The sequence below is a fragment of the Panonychus citri genome, unplaced genomic scaffold, assembly GCF_014898815.1.
Source record: "Panonychus citri isolate SS breed McGregor unplaced genomic scaffold, ASM1489881v1 Contig00077, whole genome shotgun sequence".
In the NCBI taxonomy this organism is placed as follows: domain Eukaryota; kingdom Metazoa; phylum Arthropoda; class Arachnida; order Trombidiformes; family Tetranychidae; genus Panonychus; species Panonychus citri.
The window spans coordinates 2,416,096-2,439,981 of NW_026515482.1; the positions used below are offsets into that span (position 1 = coordinate 2,416,096).

The 23,886-nt window shown below is 28.7% G+C and overlaps 3 protein-coding genes across 3 annotated transcripts in view; 2 read left to right on the forward strand and 1 right to left on the reverse strand.

The window, feature by feature from the left end:
- Positions 1-2,143: 2,143 nt before the first annotated feature.
- On the reverse strand, positions 2,144-6,161 carry LOC128386848 (nipped-B-like protein B). The gene is made up of 6 exons (XM_053345951.1): positions 5,850-6,161; positions 4,973-5,525; positions 3,152-4,722; positions 2,880-3,056; positions 2,454-2,792; positions 2,144-2,342 (listed from the first exon to the last, which is right to left on the reverse strand). Exons 2-6 carry the CDS (start codon positions 5,496-5,498, stop codon positions 2,292-2,294), a joined length of 2,664 nt encoding a protein of 887 aa, XP_053201926.1. The 5' UTR covers positions 5,499-5,525; positions 5,850-6,161; the 3' UTR covers positions 2,144-2,291.
- A 207-nt stretch (positions 6,162-6,368) lies between these two features.
- Positions 6,369-10,190, forward strand: LOC128386839 (protein cramped-like). Its single transcript, XM_053345939.1, has one exon. The coding sequence runs from the start codon at positions 6,581-6,583 to the stop codon at positions 9,440-9,442; it is 2,862 nt and encodes a 953-aa protein (XP_053201914.1). The 5' UTR covers positions 6,369-6,580; the 3' UTR covers positions 9,443-10,190.
- A 5,067-nt stretch (positions 10,191-15,257) lies between these two features.
- The window catches only part of LOC128386763 (CLIP-associating protein 1-like), a 31,360-nt gene continuing 22,731 nt past the window's right edge, over positions 15,258-23,886 (forward strand). Inside the window, exon 1 of the mRNA XM_053345837.1 lies at positions 15,258-17,127. Within this exon, the coding sequence (XP_053201812.1) occupies positions 16,116-17,127 (1,012 nt within the window). The 5' untranslated portion in view covers positions 15,258-16,115. The remainder of the gene's footprint in view (positions 17,128-23,886) is intronic.

Genomic DNA, 23,886 nt, shown 5'->3' on the forward strand with positions numbered 1-23,886 from the left:
CTCAATCATGATTAACACCAACTCCTTTATCTTGATCATTAATTGTTAATTTTAGTTGTAAAAGTAAGTTAAGAGTTGATTAAGTTAATCCAATTCACTTTTGGATTAAACCATTTTTTTCTAAACGTTGACAATTAACTAGAATTAATTATTTGCTTTTTAAATTGTCAACAATTAATTTACAATTCTAACCATTGATTATACCATCAATTTATTAACTAATCACATAGAGAAATATAAACAATTTGTTTTCATAAGTAAATAGTTAATTGTTTGAAATTCAATTAATTCTTGATTCAAATTAACTTATTTGATTATCGTGATTGAAAATCATTGTTTACAATTTGTTAATTGTCAGGTAATTGAATCTCAGTTTGATTGTTGATGAACAAAATAAATTGTTGTTGATTTTGTTTTCCCTCGCAATTTAATCAATTGTTAACTTTCAATACAATTTATAAATTGTTATTCATTAAACTTTTCATTTCTAATCAAATGATGACATAAATCAAGGATTTAAGTTAATTTAGTTTCTGTTTTGTTATTACAATTAACCAAAAAGTAAAATTAATTTATTTTTCTTAATTGTTGATTGGTTTCTTTTTTTTAATCAACAATTTGTTGATCATTTCAAAACTAAATTGTCATGTTGACAATTGAAAATTATCAATGGTAATCAAAGGGAACAATTAATCAATTTTGATTGTAGGAAAAAAAAAGTGAATTAATTTAATCATTTCTATCAACAATTAACTTGGACTAATTTTTGTCTCGATTATCAATCAAATATTAAATTTCAATAACAATCAATTATTAAAATTAATTATTTCTTCAATAGCTATTCAATTACAATCAAAGGCAATTGAATTCAAACCTTATTAGTTAATTGTTGATCAAGTTATCAATTGTAATCAGCAATTAAATCATTCCCAAGATTTAAAGTTAATTGATTATCTAATGAATGGTTAGTAATTGATCCGATTGTTTCAATTGAATTTTAATTGTTCACCAATTGTGTTATTATGAAAATGTCACAATTTAAAGATCAATTGTTTATTTTTAATTTGAAAATATGGTGACAATTAAATTGTTACATTTAAACACAATTAAGAAGAGTAATTGATTGTGATTCCAATTTAAAATGATTAAGATAATTATCTGATGTTGATGATTTATAAATAGCAACAGATCCTTGGGATTAAATTATTGATCAACAAACTAATTAAGTGTTGACATTGAATTAAATTAAAAGAAGCAACTAAATCAATTGTATGTCAAGGATTATTGTTCAATCCAAGTCATTGCCATTAAATCAAATAATTGATAAATTGTTAATCCAATTGTGTATTGAGCCAGACAATTAAAGTCAATTTGTTGATCACTCACCTAAATACAACAATTAAGGTAACAAATTGAATGTTGCTTAGTCATAATCAAACTAATTGATTTGTTGCAATTGTCAAATTAATCAAATCCAATGTTTCAATTTAATCCGCTTCAATTAGGAATCCAATTGTTGATTAACCAAATTTTTTTTTCTCGGGTAATTAAATCATCTTAATCCAATCGTTGATTATTGTCGCTGGTGAGGATTGATTAATATAAATTTGATTAGAAAATAATGTCTCATTTGATAATTTGATTTACCTTAGATACTTTTGTTTTTTTGTCTGCTTGATTGTTAATTAAGTTAATTGTTTGACTTTTCAATCCAATTATACAAATAAATTGTTAATTGTCATCATTTTCGAGCTGTAATCAGAAAAGCAAAGTCGACAATCAATTAACAATTAAGACAACAATTTGACAGTTTGAATGTTGATCAACTTTCCCTCGGATTTAATAACATAATCAAATCAATTAATTGTGAGATCAATTGTTTTTTTTTTACAACTCTCGAGTCTCCAATGTTAATCCAGTGATTTAATCAGCTTAATTATAAATTATCTCTCCTCAGCTAATGAAAAGCTAAGGAAAAAAAGTTGAAACAATATGTTAAGAATATTGTTTTGAGACAATCAAAAGTTGATTGTTTCTACTCAACCGATTGTAATTTGATTTGATGGTGAATGTGTATTGTGTGTGTGAGTGAGTGTATCCGAATCAGTTAACTGGACAATTAAGCAATCATCAATCGTCAATGTTTTCCTGTAAAATATTTGTAATTTTGTTTAACAATCAACATCAATCATTTTTGAAATAACCAATTGTACTTAGGTTTACATTTAGTGTGTTCCTGGTTGTAATCAGTTGTGATTGTTGGTGTAAATTGTAATCAAATCAGTGTTAAATCAGACCATAAAGACATTGGCGAGATACTTGAAACAACATTGATTGTGAATCTTTGTGTTAATTATGTAGTTTAGATTTGGAAAGAGGAAAATGTGAGAAAGGAAGAGAAAACAAGAAAATTGAAATTATAATATTGTGATAATTGTGATTTAACTAATTACATGGGAAAGATTGGTAGTGGTTGATGAACATTTAGGATTGGCACCATTCTCTTGGGGTTGATTGTGATTTTCTGCCAAACCTTTGGCAAATTTATCGGCAATAAAATGATTTGAGAATGGGTGTGATGAAGGATAAGGATGAATGATAATCTGTTCAGTTCCTGTGGGTAATTTTTGACCATTGGGTAAACAAATTTCTTTCTCTGTTTTCAAATGGGTCATTGTTGGTCTCATGGGTGGTGGTGGTGGTGGTGGAGGTGATGGTAATTCTTGTGGCTCATTATCACCATCCTCATGATAATATTCAGGTTCAGGTGATTTACCACTGGCAAGTAACATCTAGAAAAAAAAATAATGAAAGAGAGGAAAGAGAAAATAATATTAATGTTTATTCATGTGATATCATTATCGTTAATTGAAGCTTACTTCATTTGCACTAAGAGGTATTCTTGGTACTATGACTTGGATTATTTCACTTGAATCTTTGTTACCTGTCTCTTGGAGTGTTTCTCTCTTCTCGAATACTTCTGCTGGTTCATTTGTCGCAATTTCGGAATTAATTAGAGTATCACTTGGTTCTACTTCCATGGCTTCAGTTTCAACCTGTTAAATGGTAAATGAAATAACAACAACAAATTAGAATAATGTTAAAACCATATTTGCGAAGTTTTAATCTGTTAATTGAAATTCATCATTACCTTATCATCAGTTACAGGAACTTGTGAGATATTTTCTTGTTTTAAATTTTCCTCGAAATTTTCATCTGCAACAAGAGTAACAGAACTTTCTGCTTTTTCAACCTTTTCCAATTCATCTTTGGTCTCATTTTCATGCGATTGCTGAATTTCCATTGTAACGGTTTCTTCATGTGGAACTGTATTTTCTTCAGGAGTAACTTTTTCAGTCTCTGGCACTTGTTGAATTTCTTGTTTAATTTCTGATTTTATTTCTTCTCCTTCAATGTCAACAACAGTCACATTTTCTACTGGAGGAGGTGGAGGTGGTGGTGGTTGAACCTGATTCTGAGGTTGAACACCTATGGATTGCATATGTAAATTCATTTGCATTAATAGTTGTTGGTCAGCTGTTGGAATTGAAAGTACATTGTATCCTTGGTGTTGAAACCATGTTGATAAATCTGGTGTTTGATATTCACCAGAAGTACTTATATGATATTGTGCATAATAAGAAGCTGAATGAGGATCTAATCCATAAGCATTCATGTAATAACGATAATACCAATGATAATCGGTGCCAATTGAGTAAACAGGTTGATCTTGTTTCTCTTTAACTGGTGATTCCTCTTCACTTTTAATTGTATCCTTTTTAGTTGATTTCCTAATTTTTCCGATTATTGGTAATTTGGTTAACAATATTTTACTCTTATTCGCAGAGTCACTACTCTTTTTAGCACGAACTTTATCCAATAGCTCTTTGGCAGTCATCTTTTTATTGCTCTCATCAGATGTTGATTTATCACCAGATTCCTTGGTAACAGTTTCTTTTGTATCAGATGTTTCCATTGATTCTGAAGTAGAACTTTCTGAATGTTCAGTTTTTATCTTTGTTTTATCAGTTTCCATTAATTTATCTGATTCGTTTGTTGTTTTCTCATTGTTTTTAGGTTCATCTTTAATCTCGGTCTTTGATGGCATCTCGGATGATGTATGATGTTTCTTTGAGGAATTATAAGTAACAATGGCATCAGTTTTTAATTCGGTTTTAGACTTTTTGTCAACACCTTTTTCCAATTCTTTTTGTTGTTGTTTTTTCAGCTTTTCAAGAACGCGTTTCTCTGAAGGTGACATGTCACTATGTTCATTATGACGAGAATCGGAGTCTTTTTCTGATTTAACAGAAGATGAGGTTAATTTGTTCAGGAGCGACTTAGAATGTGAAGAAGATGAAGATTTTTTTACAGATGATGAGCTTGTTGTTGGTGCTGTTGATGATGATTTACCCGATGATTTTAAAGACTCGTATGAAAATGTTGATATATCAGAAACACTTCTTATATTCACACAGTATTGGATGGATGGTTTTGTTATGGTATATTTGATCAGTGAACATGGATTATCATCACGACCTGAATCTTTTTTTGACGATGATGAAGATGATACCTTAGGTATTGATGATTCTGATTTACGCTTCGATCTGTCACCTTTGTCTTTCTCCCGATCTCGATCTCGGTCTCTTTCTCTATCCTTATCCCTCGCTTTTTCTTTCTCTTTTTCCTTCTCCTTCTCTTTTTCTTTCTCTTTCTCTCTCTTTCTCTTTCTCTTTCTCTTTCTCTTTCTCTTTCTTTCTCTTTCTTTTCTTTCTCTTTCTCTTTCTCTTTTTCTTTTTCTTTCTCTTTCTCTTTCTCCTTTTCCTTATCCTTGTCTTTTTCTCTTTCTTTCTCTTTCTCTTTCTCTTTCTCTTTATCCTTTTCTTCTTCTTTATCCTTATCTCTCTCTTTCTCTCTTTTTCTTTTCTTTCTCTTTCTCTTTCTCTTTCTCTATCTCTCTCTCTTTCTCTTTCTTTCTCCTTCTCTCTCTCTCGTTCTTTCTCCTTTTCTTTTTCCCTCTCTCTCTCTAGTTCTCTTTCTCTTTCTCTCTCTTTTTCTTTTTCTTTTTCTTTTTCTTTCTCTTTCAATTTCTCTTTTTCCTTTTCTCTGTCTTTTTCTTTTTCTCTACCTTTATCTCTCGACTTTTCTCTCTTACTCTTAGATTTTTTTGTTTTAGTCTTTTTAATAGACTTTTTCTTCTTTTTCTTCCTTCGAATACTAGAATCACTTGAATCTGAATCATCACTCGAAGAAGAGTTCTTCTTCCTCCTGGATCGTTTTTTACTTGACTTTTTCTTCTTCTTCTTCTTTTTAACTCGTTCATCATCTGAATCGTCTGAAGATCGGTGACGCTTTCTACTTGATTTATCCTTCTTTTTATCCTTTTCTCTATCCTTATCCCTTGTTTTCTCATCATTGCCATCAGGTTCAGGATCATTACCGTCAACAGCTTCAATGACTATCCAATGGTCTTTGATAAACTCAAACTGTCCAGCCATAGTTGATCAAAATGGTAAACCAATCAACTATCAAAACAAGAGAAGAAAAAAAAAAGAACCAAAAGATTAACCAAACACAGTCACTAAAATACAATCAGAAGAACCCCAGATAATAAACTAGAATCACAGATGATAAGTTAATTAACCAGCAACAAGGAAAATAAAGATACAAAAATTAAAACTCAACAAACAGGCAAAGTAAAATTAACCAGAAAAAAAACAGAAGAGAAAGACAAGAAAAGGGGCGGTTACAATACATAGAAAAATAAAAGCAAAAGAGAAGCAAAAATGAAATATAAGAATCGGCACAAATTAAACTTAGAAACGTAGAAAAGTAAACAAGTTAATTACCTGAATGGAAAATATTAAAATCACCAAGACACAATAGAAAAAGAAAACAACATAAAATAGAATAAAAAGTAAATAAATATTAAAGAAAATCAATAATAACAATCAAGAGAAAATGAATTAAAGGAAAACACAATTAACCACATGGAGACATCGACTTGTCGATAAACACAAAATTCTAGATGTCGCTGTTTAAAATTCTGCCAAAGGAAAATGAAATTCTCGGTGAAAGAGAAAATCTAAACATGTAAACAAATTGGAATAGAAGAAAATGAAAAATCAAAAGAGAAATCAATCAATTGTAGTTAATTGGAAGGAAAAAGAAAACTAATTAATCGGATTCTAAATGGAACAATACAATTTGGTTAACATATGTTTTCGAATGAATTTGAAAAAGGCGCTTATGGGAAATTCTTTTTTCTCTTCTCTCTGATTGGCTTATGTTTAAGATTCGATCCCAGGTGAGTAACCGATTTACTTTTTCTACTTTCGGATCCCATTCTTCCAGCTGATCTACTATCAAACTCGGAGTCTTTGTATTTAATTTTTTTGTTTTTTTCTTTCTCTTTGTCATTTGTGTGTAATAATAATTGTGTAATTTATTTAAATTGCCAATTCTTTTTTATTTTTATTAATCATTTTGTTCACTTTTCTTTTGGATTATATAAGAAAATATCTTCTTCTTCTGTTTGTTTGTTTCTCGGTGTATATTTTTTGGTCTGTGTTAACAAATTATGAAAGAAGATTCAACTGGAGGGCAACCAGATGATGAGAATAATAATAGTAATAAAGAAACAACAACTACAGCAGCAACAAAGGATAAATCAAAGAATAAAAGGAATCGTAATTCTCCATGGAAAATCGATGATACCAAATGGTTTTTCGAAGCTCTATCAGAATTTGGTAAAGATTTTAGTTCCATTCAAACCTATATCGCTGCAAGGGTTGATAAAAAGGTTTCCAATCCACCGGAGCAAGTTAAAAATCGTGAACAGGTTCGCCATTACTATTATCGAACATGGCATAAAATATCAACCGTTTTAACCTTTCCCGATTTTATTGACAAACAAACGCAAGAACTTTATGGTCTAATCAATTTTGGTGAGATTTGGAAAAAATTAGGATCCAAAGGTGAAGCTAAAATTAAGGTTCATCTTAATGAGCTAATTAATACTGGTCAAACAGTTGTCAAGTTTAAAGGAAAAAATCTTAAGATAAAAACTCCCGTTTGTAAAGCGTTAAAAAAGCTACATAAATTAGATGATCATCCATCTTCTTCATCAAATGTTCATAATTTACCCAAAGAGATAACCATTGAATTTCAACCAACCTCAAATGATGCCTGGTTAAGGGTACATTCATTAGCCCAAAATCCAAGGATTAGGATAAGATCACCTTTACAAAAGAGACTCTCCGAGATTATAAGTTACCTGGAAGGAAGATGGTCAACTTTAAGGTATCGAAGTTTAATGATGATTACACATAATCGTAGTTGCTCACCAACAATGGAACTTGAACCAGAGAAACTCCGAGTTTTCATTCACTCATCTTTTCTAGATGATCTCACGGGCATTGTTATTAAAAGAGTCCCATTAAATTTTAATGCTCAAATTGACCTTAGTTTAAGTGCCTACATACATAAATTTCATCAAAATGGTAAAGAGTTACCAGAGAAGAGGAAAAAAAGTGTCTCCAGTTTATCTTCAAGTTCATCAAATAAATCAAAAAACAGTGAAACTGTTACCACCAATGAGGCCAAAGATTCAACAACAACAACTAATCAAAGTAAAGAAAAAGTCAACACTAAAGAAATAGAGAAAGTAATTGACCTAGAAGAGAAATCAATTTTACCACCGATTGCTGAAACAGTACGATCTTTATCAATGTTACAAGATATGTTGGCACTAGCCAATAATGACACAACAAATGATCATGAATCTATTATCACCAGTGGTATATCATCATCAGAGAGTAATAGAAATGAAGAGGAAGTGAATCTCAATGAAAGAACGATTTATATTGATGAATCTTCAAAATCGGAGGGCAAAAACTCAAATACAATTTTACCTCTACCTCCAGCCAATGCAACAATCGGTGAATGGTTAGGAGCTTTCATAGCAAATGGTCACGATGATGATAGTAACAACAATAACAACAACAACAATAATAATAATGATAGTGCAAATGAAGATGTAAACAAAGGTGATCACTTAAAAGACAAAGATAAACAACCATCATCAACCACCACAACAACAACAACAACCATTGAACCTGAAGCTGTTAATCCTGTAATTACATCGGAAGATAAATATCAAACAGTTAATCAAGTTGTCGATATTGATATTTTACGAAATGGTTGGACAAGTGATACAACTGATCTTCTAGTTGGTGAATTATATTTAATGTTAAAAAATCCTGAGAAAATAATTCTTGAATATGATTGGGTTAAAGAAGATAAACAAAAGCAAGAAGATATCAATGATTGTCCATCATCGGTTAAACCAGCATCACAAACACTGACCAATGATAGTATTAAAAGTAGTAAAAATGAATCAACACAAACAGTTTTGGATAAACTAATAACCGTTGCTTCAATAGCCTTATTACACCTAAAGAATCAACAAATTACCGGAGATACAAATCTCGTTCTTTCACCTGTAAAAAGTAAATCTTATTCACGGAAAAACAAACGATTAAAACTGGGCTCACCTCCACCTATTTTACACCATCATCATCATCATCAACATCAACATCAACACCAGCATCAGCATCAGCATCCGCATCCGCAGCAACAACAAACACAAGCATCACCCTCATCTCATCAATCCACTTCACTGTTAACATTATCTTCACCTTCATCATCAATAGTAACGGTCTCACCATCTCTCCATCATCATCATCATCTTCATTCATTAAACTCTTCCACCTCTAATTGTACATCAATCCTTTCACAAGATCATCTAATAGCTGATTCATTAACCTCACCCAATATATTACTTTCCAACTTAATTTCTGATACCATACTTAATGACAATATTTACTCAGAATTAAATAGCACAACAATTAATTTAACCACTTCAAGCGGAGATAAACTTGATAACTTGGAATCTTTAAGTCCACCAAAGATTGACCCATCCCAGTGGTTTAATAATCATCATTCAACTTTCACCTCACCAAATTTCAATAAGACAATAATTAAACAACCAGGAAAACCTGTTCGCTGTAATGATCCAGCTCTCCTACAAGAAGCAATTAAGCAGCTTAATTCAAACAAATTTAACACAAGGAAACAATTGAGAAAACAAACACCCAAACCAACTTATATTGCCAAACCAACAGTTATCAATCGATGCTCACCTAATGTTATCGGTGTTACACTTTCAACACCAGTGGGACAATCAACAACATCTTCAGCCGTTGCAACAGCAAATCAAATAATTAATCATGTTGTTAATTCAGGATCTGTGATTACCTCACAATCAACCGGACAAACAGTACAATTACCAGTGGTCATACCATCATCAGAGGGCAATATTGTTGTTAGTCAAGCTCCAGTCCAACAAAATTACCTGTCAACAAATCCAGATACCTGTTAATCTGCTAATTATTACCAAGAACAATTTTTTAATATGTTGATTAAATTGTTAATTTAACAAGACTCTTATAATCCAAGCAGATTTTGTTTTTGCTCAACAATAGGACAACGTATTATTTACAATTACGAATCAAAAAAATAATCTCCATCATATCAACATGCAAAGATGATATAAACAATCGGATAACAATTAACCAAAGTCAAAATGATCACATGGATTGTCATTAAAATTGTTACATAATCAAAAAAAAACTTTAGTAAAAACAAAAACGACCGGTGGACAAAAATTTAAAAGAACGAGATTGTTTTTCTTATCCTGATGAAAAAACTTGTATTCACAATTATCGATTGACTCTGTTCGCATATGATTTGCAAAATTTTCAAATAGTTAGAGCAACAATTTACTAATTAGCATGTTTAATGATACTCTGATTGTCTCTTTACACATTATACATAAACATACATCTCGAAAACATGTAACATAAACAACAATGAACCACCAATATTGTCAATGTCCTGATGGATACAAACACCCAAACAACCAGAATCCAAATATTATTTTCCTCTTTTACCGTTATCCCAATCATCTTCATCTTCATCCTCCACCTTTATCCCTCTTGTCAATGCCAATTTAGCACCACAACAATTTGGACAATTCAAATTTTTTCATTATTATCACATTTAAAATTAACAATAACTTTGTATAGTTATAGTTGAATAACATGATAACAACACACAAATTAACTGAACCATGTTTTGCTTTTTACTGTCACAATTTATTTCATACCAACAATCAACAAACTAAAACCTTAATTGTAAAATAATTATTATCTCTTTTAACATAATAGTTAATCTTAATTGTTTCAATTTGGATTGGCAATTATAACCTGATTAACCATAACAAAGACGAAAATAAATAAATCAGTTAAAATATAATTCATTGTTTCAACCTCTTAATTGTTACAATTGATTAGCTGCTTATAATTATCTAATTATGATTTATATTACTAAATTGATTAGGAAACTGTAAATAGATTAACTTTGTTAATTGTTATCATACTTTTTTTTTGTTAGTTAATTTTGGTTGTTATTAAGTTTAATTTTTGTAAGTATCAACATTTGGTAACTTTAATTACTTTCTCTTAATTTAATTGGATTTAATTACTAATCATTACCTTGGATTGTTGTTTAATTTAGTTAATCTTTCATTTTCGTGATAATCATAATTTAAATTTTATTATTCGACAATTAATTCCACATCTATGGTTAATTAACTTTGCAGTTAACAATTAGATTGTATTGTAAGTTAATTGTTTGAGGATTAAATTGTTTATCTCTTTGTAATAAGAAGCCAAAGATTAACTTTAAAGTTAATTGTAACTGTTGAATTGATATTTGATTAGTTAATAATCGCTTAATAGTATTCAACTCAATTAAAGATACTATTTGACTATGATTAATGAAAAGTGATTCAAATTACTTGCAACAATTAAGACTTTTGCTTTAAATTGTAAATTAAATTGCCTCAAGATTTTGTTTTAACCTAAAAAACATCACAATTTAAAACAATTAATCAGTTAATTGTAAAACAATTTCGTGAAATTTACAATTTAAATTGTTCATTGTGATTGATTAGCGGTGAAAGTTTTTTAATATCAGCAATTGATTGTTGATCAATGCTTGCAATTAAATCAATGAACTAATTACAATTAACAAAAAGTTTATCAACTAGTTGATTTGATTTTAATAGTTAACTGTAAGTTGATAGCAATCAAATTAATTCAAAATTCATTTCCTCATAAATTATTTAATCAAATTTGTAAGTTGATTCTTAGCAATTGTGATTAAGTTAATTTTGATCGGTAAATGTTAATCTAAATTAAGTTGCAACTCTCAATTAATCAAATAATTTCTTGAGCAATCGATTTTAATTGCTAATTGATTGTAACAATTGATTGTTACCCATTGGTGGAAACAATTGATCAAAGAGTTTAAAGTTTTCCTTCATTAATCACAATTAACTTTAAAATTAATCATCAAAAATAATCGTAATCATCTCAATCTTATTGATTGACTAATAATCAATTTAACTCCTCAAGTTGATTGTTCATCATCATTTTCAACTGGTAACAATCAACAACAATTCATAAATTGCTCAATTGTAAGATCTAAAAATTGATGAAATGATGTCAACTAAATTAACAAATCATTTTAACACATTAACAGTTAATCATTATCATCACTTTATAATCATGATAATGATTTTAAATCACGTTTGAATTAAACAATTTCAATCATTATCAACAAGGATCATGGTAACAATTTAAAACCTCAAATCCTTTTTTTACATAACTAGATTAGTTGATTGTCATTAACGGTTAATAATTTTTTCTTGCTAACTATTAAAATAGCAGACCAGCTTTTAGGTTAATTGTTAAGGTCAATCGTGGTGATTTAAATCATCACCATTACTATTATTGTATGTGAACAAGGAGAAATCAACAATCATAATAATAATAGTAACAAGACAATTAAGGAACAGTGTGTGTAAATTGTGACAATTTGATATGTTTAAACTAATCAATGAACTTTGAGAGCAAAAAATCAAGGGAAAATCTTAATCATAACGAATCATTAGTTAATTGTGACCAAAAAGATTCATTGGAAATCAGAAAAATTCTGGTTCCTTTGTAAATCTAATCTGAAATGTTTGCAGTTCAAATGATTTAGTTTCATGAAGGTGATGTTGTTGTTGTTGTTGTTGTTGAAGGAGGAAGTGGGTATCCATCATGGCGGTGGAAGAGGGTGAAGCTTGGTGAGGGAGGAATAGTCAAGGGTGGGAGTGGGCGAGAATCATAATTAAGCATCTAAATTACAATTTTTTTAAACCAGAATCTCTCAAGTGTAAACAATTATTTCTGCCTCTTCATCGTCATCATTATCATCATCTTCAACATCATCACCAACTTTGACCATGGTTTCTGGTTACAGAAACAACAAAAGCACCATGATCATCATGATCATCATGAATCACATCCTTAATCATCATCCTCTTGCTAATAACAATAAAAAATAATCCATAATAATCATTGATTCTGATAATTCACAGATTCAAGTTTCTTAGTCATTTATTTTTTGTCATCATCATCATCATCTCACACCTTTACCTTTGTTGTTACAAATCATCATGATTACATCAGGATGAGGATGATGTGTGGTGGTGTTGATGATGATGATGATGATAATAATAATAATAAGTATTATCTTGCTTACCTTTATATTGTAACTTTAACCGTCTTTGAATTTACTCAGCTTGAAAATGATCTTGTTTTTTTTTTCACTAAAAATCAACTACAATCATCAACAATTAACTTTTATCAGCGCAAATTATCATGACAATTACAATTGTAATTACTATTAACTATTGTAATTAGTTAACTCTATTGCTACTGGATTAACCTCATAGGGTTAATTTAAATGTCTTCAACCTTGATTCCTGTAAGTTAAGTATTTACAACAATTAATTTCACTTTCTTATATTTCATTCATTTGATTATCACAATTTGATAATATTTAAATGTTTATCATATCTTAATTTAATTGTAAGTGAGGGTGTTGATCATCAGTTGATTGATTTTAATATTGGAAAAATATTGCTCATTGATTAGCGTTAATTGTTGTTGTTGTTGTTGTTGTTGTTGTTGTTAAAGGTTCATAAGGTTAGTGATTATGATTTATGCTGATTGTTGATTGTAACAAAAAATTAATCAACTGTTAATTGTTGTGTATGTGTGAACTTGAAAGTTTCATGTTAATCAGTTTTAAATTGTTTCCTCAGACGGAAGTACAATTAACTTGTAAACTATTACAATTGATGAAGGACAAGAAACAATTAACAATTACAATTAAGGTGAAGAGGAAGAGGAGACTTAATCATTTATGAATAATTTCAATTTAATTTATAATCAACAATTAGTTAATCATGTTACTGTTGATTTCTTGTCAATTTATATTATTAAATTGTATCTGATTGTTAAATTGATTATTAATAAGATCCAAGGTTGAACGAATCGTAAAGTTAATCATAAATTGTTGATTCTTTAAATTATTATTATGATTAAATTTTTTCTTCTTTCAATTGTTTAAATTATTGAATGAAAATTAAGAAAAGTGATTAAAGAATAACCTTAATTAGTGGGAACAATATAGTAAATTATAATTGGTTAAATTCGTGATTTGAATTGATTGTTAATTGTTGTAAAAGTTTTTCCTCTCTTCCTTTTGTTAACAATCAAAATCTCATTGACAGTGAGTCTTTTTTTTTAATTGCTAATCAATAAAATCATTACTAGACAATTAAATTATATAAATTGCTGATTAATTGTGATAATCTAATATCAATAACCTTTGCTGAATTAATTTTCCACTTTCAAACAATTAAGGTAGATCAAGTTAATTGTAACAAATATAAACTTCCGTGAAAATTGATAAACTTTCACTAATCATGATGATAACTAATTGTTACTTAATATAAACAATTAGGATTAAGAGATGATGATGATTATTGATTCAGCTTAATAACAAGTTAAATTAACTTAAACAATTAAGTTAATTGGTGAAAAATGATACACTGGCAATAATTAAATGTAAACAAGGGCAAAGTTAATTAGGATAATGATTAAGATCACTAATATTGGTAATCAATTGTTAATTGGTAAAAGTTAATTTTTGATGAGCTAAAAATTGATCAACAGTTAATTGTAATCATAGATACAGCTCTTAGTTATAAACAGTTAGTTTGAGTAAAATTGAGCAAAACAATCAAGTTGATTGTGACAATTAACTTTCACTTTTATGATGATGAGTCCAGAAGATGAGGAGATGATCAAGATTAGGATGAGGATAAATGGTGACAATTTGGACGATATCCAGATTCCCATGTTAAAGATCATTTGACTTTCTAAAAAAAGTTCATATTAAATTGTAGTTAAATTATTTGTAGGCCTGAGAAAGTGATTAAGATGATTAAGATGATTAGGATTAGGATTAGGATGAAGAGAGAGAGAGAGAGAGAGAAGGAGAAACTTTATCTTAGTATTATTTTCGTTGAAACTTTAAAAGTCCTAAAAGTTAAATTTGATTCTAATTCTGAGTTAACTACGATCGAAAATTTTTTTCTTCAACAATTAACTTTAATTGTTGGATACAAATAGTTAATCATATTTGGTCAACATCTTAACCTTGTCACCGTTCAGTTAACCTTTTATTTTTTCATTTTAACTGATGGAGAGAAAAAAATCAATTACAACGCAACTTAATCAGGGTTGATGATTAGTTAATTGTTACCTGTTCAATTAGATTAACTGTTAAATCAATTGCGATAATGATTAGGATTAAGATGATGGAAGATAAATCTTTCATCGGGAGAAATGAATTTTTCTTTCATTTAAAGGCGTGTTTACTTTTCTTTTTCAATTCTATTTCTGAAAAAGATAACAATTGTCTCTCTCTCTCTCTCTTTATCTCTATCATCCTCATCATCACCAACATCACCCTCATCATCATCATCACTTCTCTCTCTCTCTTTCTCTCTCTCTCTCTCTCTCTCTCTCTTTCTCTGTCTAAATTCATCACAAAATGTTACCCTAAAAATGTCTTAATCTTTATCCATTTCCATCTCTCCCTCTTGGCCAGTTAACTGTTTATTTCCTCTCTCACACTCTCCTCTCTCCCTCGTCATCATCCCTCCTCCACACACCAGCTCACTCGTCTTTTCTCTCTCTCTTTTTTCCTTTTTTTCTGCCAAACTCGTGTTCTAACCAGAAGCATTTTCCTCTTCACCATTACACGCGTTGTTCGCGTTAACATCTCATTCTAATTTGGAATCTCAAGTCTTTCTTTCTCTTCCCTTGTTATTTAATCTTCTCTTTCTTTTCCAAATGTTTTGTCTCTCTCATTATCTTTGTCTTCCTCTTCCTATTGATTGACACACTCTCTCTCAAATATACAAATATACATATACAAAGACTCTCACTCTCTCCAAAGGTGATGAGAATTAATTCTATTCTCAGTTGTATCTCTCATCTTATCCATTGATTTTCTTCATCATCTCTTTGGTTATTGTCAAAATTTCTGGGTTACCGGTTGTTCCTGGTATATGCGCCTACCAGAGTTTCATTCATCTTCTTCTTCTCTTTCTTTCTCTTCCTTTTTCTCTCTCTCTCTCTCACTCTCTTGGTTTTCTCTTCTTCTTCTTCTCTCTCTCTCCTCCTCCTCCTCCTTCTTCAACCTTTATGTGCATTTGTTTACATTTCTCTCATTTTTAGCTTGGAAGATCAAAGAGAGAGGTTAAGGTTTCTCTCTCTTTCTATTTTGTAAATTCTAATTTAAATCATCATCATCATCATCTACCTGTGTCTTAATCTCTTTCTGATAATCAATCCAGTTAATTTCCTTTCTTAATCCATGTGTCCATCAACATATCCACCCACATAATCAACATTATCATCATTTTAATACAATTTACCTTTAGCATTTTATTATCATTCTTAATTTTAACCAACTTGATCATCTTAACATAGATTATAAATATCACCTTGACAGTGATATTTTCTTGTAAATGATAGTTTTATTGTCATTATAATCATCAAATTGTTGCCTGTCAGTTAATTACCATGGAAACATTGCTAATTAACTATGAAAATGCCATTTCTCCAACTAATAAATGTTCATCATCATCTTCATCATCAGTATCAACCTTGATTCCTGAGCCATTAATTGGTGTTGGCTCTTCAACCAGTGTAAATCTGGTCTCTGGTTCAACCACAACAATCAACACCAACAACAACAACAATCAAAATCAAAATAAATACAATCTAACCAATGATAATCAATCAAATGAAAAGGTAACATCATTAAGCTCAAATTGTATCAATTCAAATTCAAATGGTTACAATTTACTTAAGAAAAGTGTCTCATTAACATTAAATTCAAGTGAACATGATGATAATCAACAAAGTGCCATTATTACAAGTGAATCATCATCATCATCATCAACAACATCAATTAAAAGTTTCATCAACAACAACAACAATTTAACCCGAAACACTAACAATGGATTAAGTAGTTATCGGGGTTGTTACAGTGCTACAAATACACCAATTAAATCAATAAATTGTGGACAATTATTCAACGATTATCCCAGTGATCTATTATCATCTTGTCCATCAGTAAGGTTGTCATCACCATCATCATCTCCACCTCCACCACCACCACCAAGATCAACAAAAGAAAAACAAATCACTGAGATTAACGATTATACACCAACCATGGTTTCTGAACATTTATCAATAGTTTCACCTTCATCTTGCTATCAAAGTGACCATGATGTTGACAGTGGACCCAAAAGTTTACCTGCTTATCCATCAACCTTATTGTCACCAACAAATTCAACATCATCTTCATCTTCATCTAATATGATGACCAAATGGGATAGAGAATCACTTTATTCTGGATCAGGATCAATTGATGATGGATTATTAACCCAAAATGGTTCAATTGTTTGGGATAGAGAATCAGATTGGATTTTATTATTCGATGAGATGTTGAAATTAAAAGGAACCAATAGACAAGGATCAGAAGATTGTATCTGTCGGCGAAAATATTCCGATTCTCTCAGAATGAAAGGTAAGAACTGACCACTTATTCTTGACCATTCATTCATTTATTTTGACAATCACAAGCAAAGAATAAGAAAGATTAAGTTAATGGTCAATCAATTGATTATTATCTTGACCTTAACTCTGTTAATTCTGTTGTTGATTTGCTTTTGTCCGAGAGTAACAATCACTTGACCATTACCTTGATAACTTGTTTTCTGTAATTTTCATCATGATTGTTGAATTTTTTTTTTCTCTATTTATTTCACAACAATTAAGTTTTTCTTTTGGGTTAATTGTTTGTGTTTTTTTCCCTGTGAGACTAATTAATTGTTTACCTATTTTTTTCTTTACATTTTTCCATGAAAAAGTTCATTGAAAATGTTAATTCAACTTAACAATTATCTCTCTCTCTCTCTCTCTCTCTCTCTCTCTGACTCTAATCAACTGAGATTTACAACCGATTTCAACTGTTTCAATGTGAATTAGTGAGTGTGTGTGTGTGTGTGTTTTAATTACAATTATCATTCACAGATTGTAATGATTAAGCAACACTTTATTGTAATGAAAGTATTCAATCGTTAATTAATCATCATCAGCACAATTTGTGTGATACTTTTATTAGATGAGCTTTTTTTTGTTGATTTTATTATTTGCTTACTGATTTTTATAACCTAAGATTAACTTGAAAAGTCAATTGCATTACAATTAAGGTAAAATAATGATGATGATAGTTGATAATTGACAACAATTAACCGTTGGAATAGATTTAACAAAACCAGATCAACTAATCAGTGTAACTAAACAGCGGGAAAATTAATAGTCAACATCATTAAATTACCGCTGAAAATTGTGACTGTCGCACCAAAGGATCACGATTAACTTTAATCTAGATTCTTAATTATCAAAACAATAACAGTAACGATGATGATGATGAAGGATCCTTAATGATGATGATGATGATTGTCATATCATTATAATAATAATAATCATCATCATAATCTGTTCAGTCCAATGAATCAAAGTCTCAGTTGATTGTTGATAGACAAGAAAAATCTTTATTCAAATATACACTTTTAAAACTAATCATGATTAAAGATTCAGTGTTCATATTGATTATTATTCAGACATGATGATGATGATGATGGTGATGAAAACTACTCATGAATGATGATAATGATGATAAACGGAAGAGAGTGAAATGTTGTCATATTATGAATATAAAATATATCAAAAAGTTTGATTACTTTTGTTTACCATCAAATTTATCAATGAAAATACACACAAATGGGAATCATTTGAACATCATCATCATTATGATTAACTGATTGTTGTTATTTTTGCTTGATTATGATAGATGTATATTGTTGTTTAGGTATATAGATGATTTAACCATGCGGAACTGGTTACTCCATTTTTTTTTGTTTGTATCATCATCATTATGATTATCATTATTACCTGTAATCAAAAAAATATAAACAATATAATTTTTGACAATCATTTGATTCTGAAAAATTAAAGGTAAAAATAACATTTTTTTCACCAATGTTGTTTTCTTGATTCATTCATATCTCTCAATCAGATTGTTAATTAACTTGTTGTTATTATTATTGATGATGATGATGATGATGATTTCTCATCAATAATCATCGTTATCAATTTTGTGTACTAATAATAGTAAACCAAGTGAATGAAATGAAAACACCCGTTGATTGTGTTGGTCAATAGTCTCTATTAATCAGTAAATTGTGGTTGATTTAATGGCAAGTTAACAAGGGAAAATATATTTGGAGCGAGAAAAAGATGATCAAGATGATGGAGATGAGGATGAGGATGATAAGGATGATGGACTCTTCTCTCTCTCTCTCTCTCCATCATCTCACCTTTGGATGATTTTACTTGTATTTGAAACATTTAGAAACAAAAGAAACGGTTTGATTGTTACAAGATAATCAATCTAATTGTTGATAATATTCATCAAACAACTAACTTATTGACCTACCATGTTAACCTAAATTGTATGATGATAATATTACAATCAATTACTAAGTAATTATCTTATCCTATTATCTAATTATGTTATCACATAGTCTTACTATTAATAAATTGTCAAGTAATTATAGTTAATTGTGAGTGGGTTTACCTTGATTTTTGCTTCACAACGAATCAGTTTTTCCAATAACATTTTTCATTTATTCATTTCTCCTTCTGTTAATTGTTATACTAATCAACTAATCAACTAATCAATTGTTTTCCTCGTTAATTATGCAGTTTTAATTTAGCAATATAATTAAATCAGTTAATATCATAATCCAAGAAAATTAAAACTGGATAAACTTTAACCTGATTTTTTTTTTGATTGAATCAGATTTTTTTTTCTGGTTCCTTTGATTGTTGTTGATTGTTAACACGATTAACTGTTGACAATAATTTTAAAATGTAAGTTATGATTAACTAACTACAATTATAATCATGTTAATCATAACTGTTACTTTTTTCACTTCCCTATTATTCAATCAAAATAATCACAATCAACTTTCAACAAGTTATTTAGTTAATTGTTGGTTGAAACTAAATTAGTGACTAATTTTTTTTTCATTCATCTCAACAATTTAGTTACCATTATTGTTTTATTACTTGTAGATGATTACATTTAATTCATTTGATTGTCAACAATTTAAATTGTTGGGCGTTTGATTAGTTATATAAATTATATTGTTCCTTAAATGTTGGATTAACACTTAATCATAATGATTTAAACTGCACCTAAGTTATAATTTTTACTAACTATTAATACAATTAGAGTTAATTTAATTGTAACAATTTGTTACTGATTTAGTGTCAAAGTTAATTGTTACTTTAATTTTGAGCCCCTTTCACTTTAATAGCAATACAATTGATTGTTATTGATTATATTTGTAGTTAGAGATTTAATTTCATTGATGATCAGACTGATTATGATCTTGATAATCATAATTGTGGTGATTTAGTAATTGTAATTAGCAATTTAAATCATTTTCTGTTTCCTTGATTCTTGTAGATATTTATTCATCATTTAACTAATCATCAGTTAATTGTTGTGATTCTTGTTGTTGTTGATTCAAATTGTGATTAACATTGAATTTGATTATGATTATTTCATGAGTATTATGTTAATTGTTGAAAGCTCATTTTTAATTCACTCTTAATTGTGATTGAACTTATTTCGTTGACAAGGTTACCTAATTTACTTGATGATTGCAAACTAAATTTTTTTTTGTATTTTCTCATGTTGATTGTTGATTAGTGATTCAAGCAATTAACTAAACTTTTAAAATGATAACCTTGATATAATTGCTTAACATGATTTAAATCAGCAACAATTTACAAATTGTTACTCCATGTTGAGAGTTAAATTGTAAAAAAAAAATCTATCCCATGTTAATATACATAAATGATTTTGATTAACAATCAATTGATCATTTGATTAATCGTGACTAATTTACATGATTAAGATGATCTTTATCAACCTACACTTAATATTAATCTACAATTACAATTAATGTGATTAAGGAAACATTATTGACAGTGATTAAGATGAACAATTAAGATTATAAATTGATCTAATTTTCATATAAATTTTTTGATTACATGAAGATGATTAAGTTAATTAGGTTTTTACCCTTTCCAATGTGTGGGTATCAATATAATCATTAGTGATTCTTTTGATACAATTTACTTTTAATCTTGGTGTTAATTTTTTCATTTATCTGACAATTAAAATTAATTCATTTCATGTCTACTAATTGTGATGTTATAGACGATGATTAGTTGACAATTAAACTTTCAATTTAATTGTTTGTCTGTATAAGTCAAACTTTCAATCGTCGAGAAGCAAAAAACTTTTGATTTAAATGACAACAATTAACTTTACTTTCTTTTCATTGTAAACAATTAGTATTGACATTTAACTAACAGGACTATAAAGGAGATATATATTTTTATAATTACAATTAACTTCCTACAATTAACAATCAATTAACTACTAAATTGAACAGTTTTAAGATTACAATTTTGAAATTGTTAACTGAAAAAAACTTTTTCAAGGTTTTCCCTTGAAAACTTAATCACAACAATCAATTTGTTAATTGTTGATCGTCTAGTGATAAACTTTGATCCAGTTAATTGTGATAAATTGTTTTCCAACTATAAATAACCTGAAAATCATCAATAATTTAGTAATAATAATCATATTGATCATGATTGGGGGAACAACAATTAACTAATTGTTAAAGGATTTATATTTTTATGTTGATCAAGATAACAAATATTAATATCTTTGGGATAGAGATGAGAAATTGATTGTAGTGATTAAAATAAATTGTTACCATTATCTCACTAATTGTTACTTATTGTCTTTAAATACAATTTAGCTAAATTGTTATTACTTTGATATTAACAATCAAAAATTGATTGTCTATTATTAGTAACATTTAACCTTTAAGTTATTATCACCATCACAATGATAATGATTTAAATTGAGGTTCAATCAAGTGATTAAAATTGAATCTAAATTGTTGTACCTCTGATTTTATTGTTAACTTGAGTGTTGATTAAATTGTCCAATAGATTAACGTATTGATTTAGTTAATCCTTTGTCAATGGAAGCAAAAAAAAAATCATCAATCACAACCTGAAAATCATATGAATGATAATCAGTTGATTGTTAACAATTTAATTCATAGAAACCACAATCGAGTTGATTCTGTGACTATTAGTGATGAGTTAAATTGTTATACTCTAAATTTAGCAAATCAAATCAATAAATTGTTACCTTGAAAGTGATTTACGAGATGAACAATTAAGGAATCTGAATGATGAAACCAAATCTTATTCCTTGATTGTTGTTAGTCACGTAATCTTATTGTTCATGTTCAGATTGTTAATCAGAATCAATTTCACAATCAAGTTAAATAGTCTAGACGATCCAGAGATATTTAATCAATATGTTAATCATTTGAAGTAAAACAAATCAAATCAATTTCACATTTAATTACAACAATTAAAAAGTAAACACTCATCACCAGCATAATTAAGTTGATTGATTAGCCAACAGCACATTCAAGTTGACCATCAACTATTAACATGACAATTTACCGTTACTTTTGTTAATTGCAGTTAAAAAAAGGGTTACAATTAATGTAAATATATTTTTTAATGACTATGACTACAACAATTAAGTTAATTATTCAGTTTAATGGTTAGGAAACCTCATATTCATTGAATGTGTCAACATGGGTCAATGAATGTTATTTAAAAGGTAATCAAAGTTAATTTTAATTGTCACTTGACGACCTGAACAATTAAGAGGATAAAAACATCACCAACAACAATTAACCTTCCCCATAGGATAAAAAAACTAATTGTCCATAAAAACCAATGCAAAAATAGCACAAAACAATCAACAATCATCTTAATTGTTACGTTTTTCTGTTGCCAATGATGATTTGATGATTAAATTTATTTCGCATTTATATTAAACTAAATTGGCAAACAATATAAATGATCAGTTGATTGTAAATGTTAAATTACTATATGATGATCAACGTTAATCCAGTTGTCCATTAAATTGTAGCACATCAATCAAGCTTTGGGAAAATGATGAGGATGCTATTGATACTATTAATTAAGGATAATTATGTTGATTTATATTGATGAAAACAAAAGGATGATTGATCAATAATATTTGAATATAATTTTATTGCTTTTCTGCTTCCTTATCATCATCATTATCTTCATTCATCCATCACCTTTTCGTCCTCCTCATCATCATCATCATCATCATCATGTCTCTTTCCTCCCTCTTTTTAACTGTCAATATATTTATAACATTCAAATTCTGCTCTCTCTTTGTTTCTCAACTGAACTTCAATCTTTGAAAACCGGAAGAGGAAATGATGAGAGAGATGAACTCAGAGTTATTATTGTTTTCATTGTCATTTATTAGCTTAATCATTACAATAAGTATAATCATCAATCTCAATTATCATTAATTATCAAACTGCTTGGTTTTTACCTCCTCCAATGATCAGACTTTTATTGATTTAATCAATTAATATGGTTGGTCAATTGTTTCCTAGATGATTTATTAATTGTTCAACGTTTTTGAGAGTCTCCATTGTTTTGATTGATGTTTAATTGTTACTATTAATATTTTCTCAATCAATGAAGTTTTTTTTTCACTTTTGTTTAATTTTTTGTTTTCTCATAACAATTAGTTGATTGTTGTAGTCACTCCCTTACCCCTGGTGGGTTTTTTCATTGTAAATTTTAGACAACAATTAGTTTAATTGTTGTTGTAGTTGATTGTTGATTTGGTTATTTACTTTTGATAATTAATGAATAGAGGGGATAAGGAACCGTTAACTATATGGTTATTAAACTGTATCAATAGTTAATTATTTGGTCAACAATTAACTGAATAGGTAAAGGGAGAAACCCATCCTGAGATATCTGAGGACAATTAAGTTAATTGTCAAGTTTTTAATTGTTAAACTTTGTATTTTTCACAGGTAAAAATGATAACAGGAAAAAAAGTTTCGGTTAAATTGTGATTAAAAATATTTATTTGATTTACTAATTGTTTTATTATAGTAATTGCAATTACTATGGTTAATTTTTATTTAATTTAGTTCACATTTTTTTAATTAATATTAATTGAAAGACAATTATCAGTAACCTGATTTAGTTTTTCAACTAATTGTTACCCTTGATTTAGTCTTGTCTCTTGCTTAATAGTTAATTGTTA

Bases quoted from the DNA above. Each gene is read 5' to 3' on its own strand.
- LOC128386848 (XM_053345951.1), bottom strand. From the start codon at position 5,498: ATGGCTGGACAGTTTGAGTTTATCAAAGACCATTGGATAGTCATTGAA. The intron at 4,723-4,972 runs AAAGAGAAAGAG...AGAGAAAGAGAA, and splicing joins AGAGAGAGAGAAGGAGAAAG to AGAGAGAGAAAGAGAAAGAA. The intron at 2,343-2,453 runs GTAATTAGTTAA...ATTAACACAAAG, and splicing joins CCACTACCAATCTTTCCCAT to ATTCACAATCAATGTTGTTT.
- LOC128386839 (XM_053345939.1), top strand. From the start codon at position 6,581: ATGAAAGAAGATTCAACTGGAGGGCAACCAGATGATGAGAATAATAAT.